The following is a 14,896-nucleotide window of genomic DNA, read 5'->3' as shown; positions in this document are numbered from 1 at the left end:
ATTGCCTTTGAGCCACAGGGGGGATATTTGACGTGAGCGGACTCAGTCCATATATATTTCGGATCCTGCCCTCGGTTCAAGTCCTCAACTGAGCAGACATATGTCGAGAAACCTTGTGACAAGATGGAGAATAGCACCACATTTTCTATGTTCTCAGAGAACATTGGCGAGATCAACCTATAGGGATCGTGTACAGGGTTGACACAGTTTAACTGAACAGGGTATGACTGACACATCCATAGGCCAGAGATTGCCACAGCCATCACATGCAAAGAAACTCTAGAAATATATAGAATGTGATTGTTCTGTGAAGAGAGTTGGTAAAGGTTCCATGCATTTTTTTATCCCTACCCAAATCAAATCAGAACTGCCTTTTTATCTCACAGTCATTTATTTCCAGGCACAATTAATAGCTTTCAGGTTATTCAGTGTAGAAGAGAGAGGAGAGTGCATCTCAATTGCACCCACAGATAGTGGTTCTGATTTATTGAAGGCAATGAACGTTTTGGCCACACAGATATGAGACAGATAGTAACACATTTTTTCTCCCTCTCCTAAATATGCCTTTTTTTCTGTCAAGATAATTTACTATCAGCATCTCTTGCTGAAGACCCTGGAAGTGACCCCACTCTACTATACTGTATAATACCATGCTGCTGAAGACCGTATCTGTGACCCCACTCTACTATACTGTATAATACCATGCTGCTGAAGACCGTATCTGTGATCCTATACACCATGCTAAGACTATCTGTAACTGTATAATACCATGCTGCTGAAGACCGTAAGACCCCACTCTACTATACTGTATAATACTGCTGAAGACCGTATCCCCACACTACTATACTGTATAATACCATGCTGCTGAAGACCGTATCTGTGACCTCCCTATACTCCATGCTGCTGAAGACCGGTATTTCAGGGTATTTCAGGGGAGTCGCGACAGCAAAAAACATATTTCCAATTCACATGTGTGTAATACACACTTGTACCTTTGACATAGGACAAATACAAGCACCCACTAATATTACAATATTACAGTGCCTTGCAAAAGTATTCACCCTCCTTGGCGTTTTTCCTATTTTGTTGCATTACAACCTGTAATTTAAATGTATTTTTATTTGGATCTCATGTGATGACATACACAAAATAGTCCAAAATGTGAAGTGAAATTAAGAAAATTACTTTTTTCAAAAAATTCAAAAAACGAAAAGTGGTGCATGCATACCCCCTTTGCTATGAAGCCCCTAAATAATATCTGGCGCAATCAATTACCTTCAGAAGTCACATAATTAGTTAAATAAAGTCAACCCGTGTGCAATCTAAGTGTCACATGATCTCAGTATATATACACCTGTTCTGAAGGCCCCGGAGTCTGTAACACCACTAAGCAAGGGGCACCACCATGCAAGCGGCACTATGAAGACCAAGGAGCTCTCCAAACAGGTCAGGGACAAAGTTGTGGAGAAGTACAGATCAGGGTTGGGTTATAAAAAAATATCAGAAACTTTGAACATCCCACAGAGCACCATTAAATCCATTGTAAAAAAAAAGTGGAAAGAATATGGAACCACAACAAACCTGCCAAGAGAGGGCCGCCCACCAAAACTCACGGACCAGGCAAGGAGGGCATTAGTCAGAGAGGCAACAAAGAGACCAAAGATAAACCTGAAGGAGCTGCAAAGCTCGACAGCGGAGATTGGAGTATCTGTCCATAGGACCACTTTAAGCCGTACACTCCACAGGGCTGGGCTTTACGGAAGAGTGTCCAGAAAAAAAATAAGCAAACATGTTTGGTGTTTGCCAAAAGTTATGTGGGAGACTCCACAAACATATGAAAGAAGTTACTCTGGTCAGATGAGACTAAAATTGAAAACGCTATGTCTGGAGCAAACACAACACCATTCATTACCCAGAGAACACCATCCCCACAGTGAAGCATGGTGGTGGCAGCATCATGCTGTGAGGATGTTTTTTATTGGCAGGGACTGGGAAACTCGTCAGAATGGAAGGAATGATAAGGGGCGCTAATTACAGGGAAATTCTTGAGGGAAACCTGTTTCAGTCTTCCAGAGATTTGAGACTGGGACTGAGGTTCACCTTCCAGCAGGACAATGACCCGAATCATAGTGCTAATGCAACACTTGAGTGGTTTAAGGGGAAACATTTAAATGTCTTAGAATGGCCTAGTCAAAACCCAGACCTCAATCCAATTGAGAATCTGTGGTAGGACTTAAAGATTGCTATACACAAGCGGAACCCATCCAACTTGAAGAAGATGGAACAGTTTTGCCATGAAGAAATGGCAAAAATCCCAGTGGCTGGACGTGCCAAGCTTATAGAGACATATCCCAAGAGACTTGCAGCTGTAATTGCTGCAGAAGGTGGCTCTACAAAGTATTGACTCTGGGGGGGTGAATAGTTATGCACTTTCAAGTTTTCAGTTTTTGTTGTCTTATTTCTTGTTCGTTTCACAATAAAAACATATTGAATCTTCAAAGTGGTAGGCATGTTGTGGAAATCAAATGATACAACCCCCCCAAAAAATCTATTTTAATTCCAGGTTGTAAGGCAACAAAATAGGAAAAATGCCAAGGGGGGTGAATACTTTCGCAAGCCACTATATATATATATATATATATATATATATATATATATATATATATATATATATATATATATATATATATATACAGTAGCACTTATATATATATATATATTAGTACTTTCCCCTTAAACCACTCAAGTGTTGCATTAGCACTATGCTTATATATATAATAGAATGTGCTGCCAACCTAAAACAGATTATTATTATTATTATTATTATTACATTGATAATACCTATCACATAATGCCTCCTTCATACAGGCACCTTTCATTTTGTGATTTCATTTCTCATTCATACCCTCTTACTTTTTTGTCTAACTCATTCCCTCATTCTGTTTCCCTCCCTCTCTCTCTTTACCTCCCTCTCTCTCTTTACCTCCCTCTCTCTCTTTACTTCCCTCTCTCTCTTTACCTCCCTCATTCTGTTTCCCTCTCTCTCTATTTTTACCTCCCTTTCTCTTTACCTCCCTCTCTCTCTACCTCCCTCTCTCTTTACCTCCCTCTCTCTCTTTACCTATCTCTCTTTACCTCCCTCTCTCTCTTTACCTCTCTCTCTTTACCTTTCTCTCTGTTTCTTTACCTCCCTTTCTCTTTACCTATCTCTTTACCTCCCCCTCTCTCTCTACCTCTCTCTCTCTTCACCTCTCTATCTTTACTTCCCTCTCTCTCTCTTTACCTCCCTTTCTCTCTTTACCTCTCTCTCTCTTTACCTCTCTCTCTTTACCTTTCTCTCTGTTTCTTTACATCCCTTTCTCTTTACCTCTCTCTTTACCTCCCTCTCTCTCTTTACCTCCCTCTCTCTCTTTCCCTCCCTCCCTCTCTCTCTTTACCTCTCTCTCTTTACCTTTCTCTCTGTTTCTCTACCTCCCTTTCTCTTTACCTCTCTCTTTACCTCCCCCTCTATCTTTACCTGCCTCTCTCTCTTTACCTCCCTCTCTCTCTTTACCTCTCTCTCTTTACCTTCCTCTCTCTCTTTACCTCCCTTTCTCTTTACCTCTCTCTTTACCTCCCCCTCTCTCTCTACCGCTCTCTCTCTTTACCTCTCTGTCTTTACCTCCCTCTCTCTCTACCTCCCTATCTCTTGACCTCCCTCTCTCTTTCAGCTCTTATATTGATATAATGTGCACCATGGAGGGTGAATATTGAAAGTGTAAAAACGTTGTTAATTATAAGGCAGCCTCTCTCTCCGTGCTGATTGATCCCGCTGTACACCAAATGGATTATGGGTCTCGTAGGTGCTACATTTGCGGCGTCTTGTCACCCACCATTACTTTTCTTTGCTCTGAGTAAATGTTCAGGTGTCCAATATTTTTCCACTCTAATGACCATTTTTTTGTGTTGAGGGAGTGTTAAATTGTCCGTCCCATTTTTGTGACCTTAACATTTACATGTTCAGGTTCATGTCCATTTGCATTAGATCCAATCAATGTCATTGTGTTTCAAAGGTCGTCATGGTCACCTCTTGTCATTTGGAGTAACTGCAGCCTTATTTGATTGGAAAGTATCACATTCATTGTATGTTTGGCAATTTAAAGAAGAGGTATTCAGGGCATGTCTTTGTACATGTGGATGCTGGTGTGTAGAGACGGCATCTTGTTCATCTTGAGGGAGAACCAAGTGCTAAGTGGTATTATGTATGTCCTTTGTATTTGTGTTGTCTCCCTGCTTTTATCTCCAACTCCTCTGCCTACAGCCAAATCCCCTCTTCATGTCATAGAATGTTTTGTTACCCAACTGCCTTGTACTGTCAACTGCTGCATGTAGCGTTGAAATATCCAAGCAGCTCAGTTTCACTCATACCTCTCCTGTCTCCCTCTCCTCCGTGTTTTCCAGATCGAAATGTTAGAGCACAAATACGGCGGCCACCTCATCTCCCGCCGCGCTGCCACCAAGATCCAGACCGCCTTCCGCCAGTACCAGCTCAGCAAGAACTTCGAGAAGATCCGCAACTCCCTGCTGGAGAGTCGCCTGCCACGGCGCATCTCCATGCGCAAGGTGCGCGTGCAGAACGCTGAGGGCTTCTCCGCTGAGCGGGCGCTGGCCGAAGGCTGCAGCCTGGCGGGTATCCCCCTAGTGCGCTCGCCATCACTGCCCGCCACAGTGGGCGGCACCCTGACCGACCTGGAGGACTCATTCACAGAGCAGGTGCAGTCGTTGGCAAAGTCCATCGACGACGCACTCAGCAACTGGAGCCTGAAGACCATGTGCTCCCTCCAGGAAGGAGGGGCCTATCAGTTCAGTGCAGAGTCCTTCAGTGCGGCCGGGGGAGGAGGAGAAGTGGGAGGAGGAGGGTTGGACCAGGCTTTTCTCCAGAGCATATCAGGTGGGGAGAATACAGGCGACCTGCCCCGCAGCGCCAGCAAGCTGCTGATGGCCTTCCGCGATGTGACCGTTCAGATTGACAATCAGAACTTCCGCATGTCCTCCTCCGTCATGGAGTCATCGGCCTCTGTCTCCATGGGCAACTGCGTCCAGCAGCAGCAGGGGGTGCAGCCACCACCCCCACCATGCCCACCGCTCCCCGCCCTCACCCCCTAAAAACACTCCCTCCTCCCCTGAAGAGGTCACCGCCGAACCCACAGACCCTCCTGTCCCACCCCACGAGCCCCTCCGCCCCGGAACCAGTGGTAGAAGTAGAGGGGCAGGACGCCGACTTCCCTGCGCCCCCCCCAGTGAAGAGGAGCTAGAGGAGGAGGAGGGCCAGCAACCCCCTTGACCCCCTGGACAAACTAGCCAACCCACAGCCCCGGAGGTGGTCATCCAGCCCGTCCAGCCACCTCAACCCCAGGATGGTGCACCCTCAGTGGTAACCCCATCCACCGAGGCCCTGGAGGCCAAGCGGAGCGGCTCGGAGACGGCTGAAACCAGTTCCGAGCAGATAAGCTGCAGCAACAGCACTTCCATGGAGGCACGCTCGGCATCGGAGGCCTCATCCAAGGAGGCCCTGCAGGCCATGATCCTCAGTCTGCCGCGCTACCACTGCGAGAACCCGGCCAGCTGCAAGTCGCCCACACTCTCCACCGACGTCATGCGCAAGCGCCTCTACCGCATCGGCCTCAACCTTTTCAATGTGTGAGTACCCAACCATTCCCTCCTTACCCAGGCTGGGTTAGTGAAATAAATATTGTGGACATTAGGTGATGATGTTATTGCTAAAATCTAGCCAGTGATCGGCGAATGGGAGTGAGCTGACAAAAATTAATCCATGGACAAACAATGCTCTTACATGACACACACACACACACACACACGCACACGCACACGCACACGCACACGCACACTCACACTCACACTCACACTCACACTCACACTCACACTGACACTCACACTCACACTCACACTCAAACACACACACATACGGGTGGGGGTTTACAATCATGGATCTCACCATGAGACAGCACTTTATCTTCTGTAAGTTTCTCTATGATTTTCACTGCTCTCAGCTTGCATCTCTCTCTTTCTCCCTGCCCCTCTCTCATTCTGATGTCGTGGAAATTTCCTCTATTTACCAAATCATGGGAGCAAACCACACACACGTCAGAGTTAGTTATAAAAGTCCATCTTTAATTATATGAGCTCTTATCACAATCCTGTGACTCTCAGATAAATTCAGTGTCTCCCCAGTGAATTCTCAGAGAGTCCCCTTACAATGCAACTGAGTTCCTTTAATAACAAAGACACACATAGTCAGACAGCATAGACATAATTCATCGTTCAGCTTTGTCTCCTTTCCCAAACCCCAGAACCATAAACCAAATCCTCCATATCAACAGGCATATATCAAATTGTCATTTATATACAACCCACTCTAAACACAAACTCCTGGACAAACTCACGGATAGGAGGTGAGTGACCCTACAGGTCAACAAAGAGGGAGCATAGAATGATTCCACACACTGCAAACCCTCCTTTCCCCACTCGGAAAGGTAGGCAACTTAGTCCTGACATAGAACAGATAACTGCCAATGGCCACCACTGTAGTACAACAAAATACATTCTTATGAGAAGTAACTTACACACATTAGATGAATATTAAACATCTTACAAATGTTACCAACAAATTCTGATAATTCCACGACACTGACGACACATATAATTCTCTATTTACATCTCTCACACTAAACATATCTTTCTCTATTTACACCTGTTCTCTCTTTCTCCCTGCCTCTCTCTCTTTCTGACTACACATATCATTCTCTAACATCTCTCACACTAAACATATCTTTCTCTATTTACACCATCTCTCTCTTTCTCCCTGCCTCTCTCTCTTTCTGACTACACATATCATTCTCTATTTACACCTGTTCTCTCTTTCTCCCTGCCTCTCTCTCTTTCTGACTACACATATCATTCTCTATTTACACCTGTTCTCTCTTTCTCCCTGCCTCTCTCTCTCTTTCTGACTACATTATCATTCTCTATTTACATCTCTCACACTAAACATATCTTTCTCTATTTACACCATCTCTCTCTCTCTCCGCCCTTTTCCTCCCCCTCTCTCTCTCCCTCCCTGCAGCTGTGGTTAACCGCCTCTGTTCTGCAGAGTGCCCGTCACCTTCTGTTTGTCTTCGCGCCCAGAAATATCTTCCCTCTTTTATCTGCGGCTGTCTCCTCTCCCCTTATATGGTCCATATCCACATAAGCCGAGATCAGCCTGGAGAGGGAGAAACTGTATGCCATGATCCTCAGATTAGAATGCCACAGATGTCGTCATTAAGGGACGTCTCTATATTGTCCTCTAATAGTTGTTTTAAGCATGGAGCGTCTGTGAACCTCCCCGAACGAGAGGGCGAGAGAGTGTGAGGGAGAAGGTGGTGGGGAGAGGGGGGGATAAGGAGATTGGGAGAGAGCTGCAGAAACGGCCTCCATGTAAAAGCTCACATGCTGCAGCATCATCACAGCAGACACACACACACACACACAAATATAAACACACAAAAATATAAACACACACACGCTTACTCAATATATACACACACACACACACACACACACACACACACACACACACACACACACACACACACACACACACACACACACACACACACACACACACACACACACACACACACACACACACACACACACACACACACACACACACACACACACACACACACACACACATACATTCGGAAAGTATTCAGACCCATTTTTCCCCCCACATTTTGTTATGTTACAACCTTATTCAAAAATGGATTTAATTCATTTTTGTTCCTCATCAATCTACACACAATACTCCATAATGACAAAGCAAAAATTGTTTTTTTGACATTCAGACCCTTTGCTATGAGACTCGAAATTGAGCTCAGTTTCCATAGATCATCCTTGAGATGTTTCTACAACTTCATTGGAGTCTGTGGTAAATTCTATTTATTGGACATGATTTGGAAAAGCACACACGTCTATATAAGGTCCCACAGTTGACAGTGCATGTCAAAGCAAAAACCAAGCCATGTCGAAGGAATTGTTCGTAGAAGGGTACCAAAACATTTCCGCAGCCTTGAAGGTCCCCAAGAACCTTTAAGAATAATTTAAGAATCATTCTTAAATGGAAGAAGTGTGGAACCATCTGACTGTCCAAACTGAGAAATTGGGAGAGAAGGGCCTTGGTCAGGGAGGTGGCCAAGAACCCGGTGGTCACTAACACAGAGCTCTAGAGATCCTCTGCGGAGATGGGAGAACCTTCCAAAAGAACAACCATCTTTGCAGCACTCCACCAATCAGGCCTTCCTGGCTAAATTCCCAATCTGGCCCTCAAACCATCATGGTCACCTAATAATCCCCAGTTTACAATTGGCTCATTCATCCCCCTCCCCCCTGTAACTATTCCCCAGGTCGTTGCTGCAAATGAGAACGTGTTCAGGTAAAATAACGGATAAATAAATAAAATAAATGGTAGAGTGGCCAGACAGAAACCACTCCTGAGTAAAAGGCACATGACAGCCCACTTGGAGTTTGCCAAAAGGCACCTAAAGGACTCTCAGACCATGACAAACAAGATTCTCTGGTCTGATGAAACCAATGTCTGACGTGGCATTTGGCCTGAATGCCAAGCGCCACGTCTGGAGGAAACCTGGCACGGAGGAAACCTGGCACCATCCCTACGGTGAAGCATAGTGGTGGCAGCATCATGCTGTGGGGATGTTTTTCAGCAGCAGGGACTGGGAGACTATTCAGGATTGAAGCGAAGATGAAAGGAGCAAAGTACAGAGAGATCCTTGATGAAAACCTGCTCCTGACTGCTCAGGACCTCAGACTGGGGCGAAGGTTCAACTTTCAACAGGACAACAACCCTAAGCACACAGTCAAGACAATGCAGGAGTGGCTTTGGGACAAGTCTCTGAATGTCCTCGAGTGGCCCAGCCAGATCCTTGACTTGAACCTAATCGAACATCTCTGGAGAGACCTGAAAATAGCTCTGCAGCGACGCTCCCCATCCAACCTGACAGAGCTTGAGAAGATCTGCAGAGAGGAATGGGGAGAAACTCCCCAAATACAGGTGTCAAATCAAATCAAATGTTATTAGTCACATGCGCCGAATAGAACCGGTGTAGACCTTTCAGTGAAATGCTTCCTTACGAGCCCTAACCAACAATGCAGTTTAAAAACGTATGGATAACAATAAGAAATACAAGTAACAAGTCATTAAAGAGCAGCAGTAAAATAATAATAGTGAGACTATCTACAGGAGGGTACCGGTACAGAGTCAATGTGTGGGGCACCGGTTAGATGAGGTAATATGTACATGTAGGTAGAGTTATTAAGTGACTATGCATAGGTGATAACAACAGAGAGTAGCAGCGGTGTAAAGAGGGGGAGGGGCAGTGAACATAGTCTGGGTAGCCATTTGATTAGATGTTCAGGAGTCTTATGGCTTGGGGGTAGAAGCTGTTTAGAAGCATGCCAAGCTTGTAGCGTCATAACCAAGAAGACGCGAGGCTGTAATCGCTGCCAAAGGTGCTTCAACAAAGTACTCAGTAAAGGGTCTGAATACTTATGTAAATGTCATATTTATAAATATATATATCTTAGCAAAATTACTAAAAAAGACTGTTTTCGCTTTGTCATTATGTTGTATTGTGTGTAGATTGATGAGGGAAAAAAACAATTGAATACATTTTAGAATAAGGTAACGTAACAAAATGTGGAGTAAGTCAAGGGGTCTGAATACTTCCCAAATGCACTGTACCCACACACACACACACACACCCACACAAATACACACATCCACACACACACACAATTACACACACAAATACACACGCGTGCAAATATACATACACACACACACACACACACACTAAATACTGGTGTCTTTGTAAAAAAAAACACGTGAGATCAGAAGGCTTTAATGGGGCTCTCCAGACAGACTAAAAGAGCTGGACCAGCACTTTCTCTGCTGTTTGAGGAGGAGGGAACAGGATGAAGAGGTGTCTAGAGGGCTCCTCTCATATACACTGTATCTCCCAGAGAGAGGGACAAAGAACGAGAGAGAGAATGAGAGAGGGAGAAAGAACGAGAGAGAGAATGAGAGGGGGAGAAAGAACAAGAGAGAATGAGAGGGAGAGAAAGAACGAGAGAGAGAATGAGAGGGGGAGAAAGAACGAGAGAGAGAATGAGAGGGGGAGAAAGAACGAGATAGAGAATGAGAGGGGGAGAAAGAACGAGAGAGAGAATGAGAGGGGGAGAAAGAACGAGAGAGAGAATGAGAGGGGGAGAAAGAACGAGAGAGAGAATGAGAGGGAGAAAGAACGAGAGAGAGAATGAGAGGGGGAGAAAGAACGAGAGAGAGAATGAGAGAGGGAGAAAGAACGAGAGAGAGAATGAGAGACGAAGAAAGAACGAGAGAGAGAATGAGAGGGGGAGAAAGAACGAGAGAGAATGAGAGGGGGAGAAAGAACGAGAGAGAGAATGAGAGAGGGAGAAAGAACGAGAGAGAGAGAGAATGAGAGACGGAGAACGAACGAGAGAGAGAATGAGAGACTACAGAATGTGGGATACAGTGAAAAGAGTGAAATTAACATGTGAACAAATGATAGAATGAGAATGACAGAGAGAAAGAATGAAACAACTTGCATGGAAGGAGTGGGATAAAAAGAGAGGGGGAGAGAAAGAGGCACATTTTCAAATCATCTTTCGTAGATTCACATCCTCTCGCCTCTCCTCCTCCTCAAAACGCATAGGAAAGACTAAAGGAGATAAATCCAGAGAGAGAGAGAGAGAGAGAGATAGAGAGATAGAGAACAGTATTTGCAAGGTTGTTCTGAGTTTACTCATCTGAAACTATTCCCAGCACCTTGTTAATTATTCATGTTATTTATATGAAAGTTCTGATGGATGTTTAAAGCGATTTCAGTTCCATAGATGGTATGAAAATCCTATATTCCCCCAACTGATGTCTTTTGAAAGTATACAGATAACACAAATATTATCCTAGGCATCCCTTTAAAGCACATTAATTCATGAAATACATGCACGCACTCAATTATGCTAATCTGACATCCATTTTGTGATTACTCATAAAATAGCCTGTTCTGTGTTTTGCAACTCCTAGCGTTATTATGTCATACTGAATACACATAGAGTACAGAAGATAAGGATGCTTGGCAACGGTGACCAAACATCTCCCTTTTCAATCAGTGTTCAAATCCTCCTTCAAGAATAGTTCAGTCATATGCTGACATGATCTCCGGTATCAAAGCTGTCTCAACACAAATCGAGTGTGAATGATCATGCATTTAATATATGATAATATTGAAGTTCTTGCAGGATATTTCCATATAACACCATCTCTGCGTTGCCCATCTACATGAGACTCAAGTCATTAGCAAGTTTGAGATTCCCAGTTACTCCTGGTGTTATAGGGTAGTGTGCAGAAGAATTCAGGATCTGTGGCAGAGTAAAAGGAGCCTCCTGTTATATGCTTTTAATTCAATAGCACTGAACACTTCCCTCTGCATTCAACTCAGCCACCATGCCCACTCCTCAGCTCAGCCACCATGCCCACTCCTCAGCTCAGCCACCATGCCCACTCCTCAGCCACCATGCAGCCACCACCATGCCCACTCCTCAGCTCAGCCACCATGCCCACTCCTCAGCTCAGCCACCATGCCCACTGCTCCACCATGCCCACTCAGCCACCATGCCCACTCCTCAGCTCAGCCACCATGCCCACCATGCCTCAGCTCAGCCACCATGCCCACTCCTCAGCTCAGCCACCATGCCCACTCCTCAGCTCAGCCCTCAGCTCAGCCACCATGCCCACTCCTCAGCTCAGCCACCATGCCCACTCCTCAGCTCAGCCACCATGCCCATGCCCACCATGCCCACTCAGCTCAGCCACCATGCCCACTCCTCAGCTCAGCCACCATGCCCACTCCTCAGCTCAGCCACCATGCCCAGCTCAGCCACCAGCTCAGCCACCATGCCCACTCCTCAGCTCAGCCACCATGCCCACTCCTCAGCTCAGCCACCATGCCCACTCCTCAGCTCAGCCACCATGCCCACTCCTCAGCTCAGCCACCATGCCCACTCCTCAGCTCAGCCACCATGCCCACTCCTCAGCTCAGCCACCATGCCCATTCCTCAGCTCAGCCACCATGCCCACTCCTCAGCTCAGCCACCATGCCCACTCCTCAGCTCAGCCACCATGCCCACTCCTCAGCTCAGCCTCTCCTCCCATGCAGCATAAGAGACATTTTCCATTTCAATTCTGCTGCTTTTTCCTTTTGACTGCTCAGTCCGTTTTAGAATTCAATTGCCGTTCTGCCATTCACTCTGCCTAGTGAAAAGTGACTAAGTCAAGCCCAGATAAGGACTCCCAAGACAAGTGTCAGACAGATGCATGATGGGTACACGGCAGGGGGCGGCTGTAGGGGGGAGCAGTGAGGGGGAGCAAACAGCACACCTGGAAATATCTCTGAAAGGAGAAGACTTGACACGAAATTAACCTCCTACCATGGGAGTATCCTCAAGGGCCCGGGCTACCCCTCTTTGAAGATAATGGTTCGGGCTATTCTCCATCTGTAGATATTAAGAGTGAAAAAGGCCATTGACTGCCTAGATGGAACCAATCAGTCAGAGTACAAAAGGGGTGGATCCTAAGAATAATGGCAACCGTCCAAGGCCCGAATTCTTCATTAGCAATTCCGTTGCAAGTGGAGGATGTAATTAAAAGTTCCAGGCCACTGAGGGAATTCGGGCCATGGGAAATGTCCTGAAAAGTTTTGAGAACATTGGGTTGAAGCAGCATATTTTCCCCCTCCCTCCCTCGCTAGTGCGATTCTTTCCCACATCCAAAATATCAGAAGTATCCAACATACTGGATGTTCCTAACTCCTAACTCGTAATGAATGTTTGTTGAGATGGAAGTAATGGTGCAGTGTGGTGGAATGAGTGGCAGATGAGGGGTCCTCGGAGCTGAGTGCTGAGTCACCGGAGACTCCAGGTGCATATGCCTGCTCAAAAATGCCCTATCATCACAGTGTCTGACAGGGCTCAGCTAACACTCATTCTCAAAAAGTATTTCTCAAAATTCCAGGAACTTTCAATAGACTCCTAGTTTTTCTGAAATCCTGGTTAGAGGATCCCGGAATCAGGAAGGAATAAGCAGGAAATTCGGAATCCTCCAACCAGGATTTCTGGAAAACCAGGAATTTAACCTTAGTTATCAAAACAAGTGAAATCTAATTGTATTAGTCACATGCGCCGAATACAACTTACTTACAGTGAAATACTTACTTACAAGCCCCTAACCAACAGTGCAGTTTCTAAAAAATACAGATAAGTTATGTCATTGACAGAAGGCACATCCATTTTTATTTTGTCCTTATCTCACTCTCCCCTCAAATGCAGAGGTATGGTTTGTTGAGCTTATTCAGCTAACCTGGCTAGTAGTATCTCGTGTATTATGCTAAGGAAAGCTAATTTGGCTAACCTGGCTAATATCCTGTCTGTATAGACTATGGTAGGAAGAGCTAATATGCTTAATATCCTGTTTATGTATACCCGATGGTAGGAAGAGCTAATATGTTATAATATCCTGTTTATGTATACCCTATGGTAGGAAGAGCTAACCTGGCTAATATCCTTGTCACGCCCTGACCATAGAGAGCTTTTATTCTCTATGTTGGTTAGGTCGGTGTGTGATTTAAGGGTGGGTTATCTAGGTGAATTATATTTCTATGTTGGCCTAGTATGGTTCCCAATCAGAGGCAGCTGTTTATCGTTGTCTCTGATTGGGGATCATATATAGGTAGCCATTTCCCAATTGTGCTTTGTGGGATCTTGTCTATGTATAGTTGCCTGTGAGCATTATATTAGCGTCACATGTCATTTGTTCTTTAAAGTTTTATATTCCAAAATAAAGGATGGAAACATACCACGCTGCATCTTGGTCCACTCCTTATAACAATCGTGACAATCCTGCTCATATACACTATGGAAGGAAGAGCTAATATGCTTAATATCCTGCTCATATACACTATGGTAGGAATAGCTAATGTGCTTAATATCCTGTTCATATACACTATGGTAGGAAGAGCTAATATGCTTAATATCCTGTTTATATATACACTATGGTAGGAAGAGCTAATATGCTTAATATCCTGTTCATATACACTATGGTAGGAAGAGCTAATATGCTTAATATCCTGTTTATATATACACTATGGTAGGAAGCGCTAACCTGGCTAATATCCTGTTCATATACACTAGTGAGCTGTGAATAGAAAGCAGTGGTCTCAGGAATAGATTTGGATTTCAGCGATTTTGTAACCTTTTCATTGTGCGATTGCCAAGCGGCATTGGTAACAGAGCAGGTATGGGTTTACGTGTCTACATCTGCCAGCCTCCTATCTCATTTGTCATGTGTTTGTCATGAAAGGCAGTGAATAATCCACACATATGGTAAATAGCTCAAAAAAAGTGCTCTTTTATGCCGATTGTGTTTTTGAAAAGCAACCATTGTGGCACTTCATGATTTTTCTCTTTGACTTTGAGGAAAGTTTTCTGTCAGTGACAAATCCAAACCTCATAATATCCCCGCTCCTCCACCCCCAACCCTTTCCACTGGTGATCACTCAACTTGAAAAATTAAAACCGGATGGCTTGCTGACAGGGAGAGAGAGAGAGAGAGAGAGAGAGAGAGAGAGAGAGAGAGAGAGAGAGAGAGAGAGAGAGGGAAGGCAAGAGTAGAAAAAAGAGAGAAAATCAGGTTTATTAGTTCCAGCAGTTTCATATCCTCCCTCTAATTCCTGAGCTGTGCACCTCTTGCATCCTAAGC

General features: G+C 44.9%; 1 protein-coding gene across 1 annotated transcript in view; it reads left to right on the top strand.

The window, feature by feature from the left end:
• The window catches only part of LOC127925996 (IQ motif and SEC7 domain-containing protein 3-like), a 47,016-nt gene that overhangs the window by 8,971 nt on the left and 23,149 nt on the right, over window positions 1-14,896 (top strand). The window contains 2 exon segments of the mRNA XM_052511251.1: window positions 4,441-5,123; window positions 5,281-5,679. Coding sequence (XP_052367211.1) covers window positions 4,447-5,123; window positions 5,281-5,679 — 1,076 coding nt within the window. The 5' untranslated portion in view covers window positions 4,441-4,446.

The sequence above is a fragment of the Oncorhynchus keta genome, unplaced genomic scaffold (assembly GCF_023373465.1).
Source record: "Oncorhynchus keta strain PuntledgeMale-10-30-2019 unplaced genomic scaffold, Oket_V2 Un_contig_6569_pilon_pilon, whole genome shotgun sequence".
Lineage (NCBI taxonomy): Eukaryota > Metazoa > Chordata > Actinopteri > Salmoniformes > Salmonidae > Oncorhynchus > Oncorhynchus keta.
The sequence above is the reverse complement of the archived record's forward strand: the minus strand, read 5'-3'. Positions and strand labels throughout refer to the sequence as shown.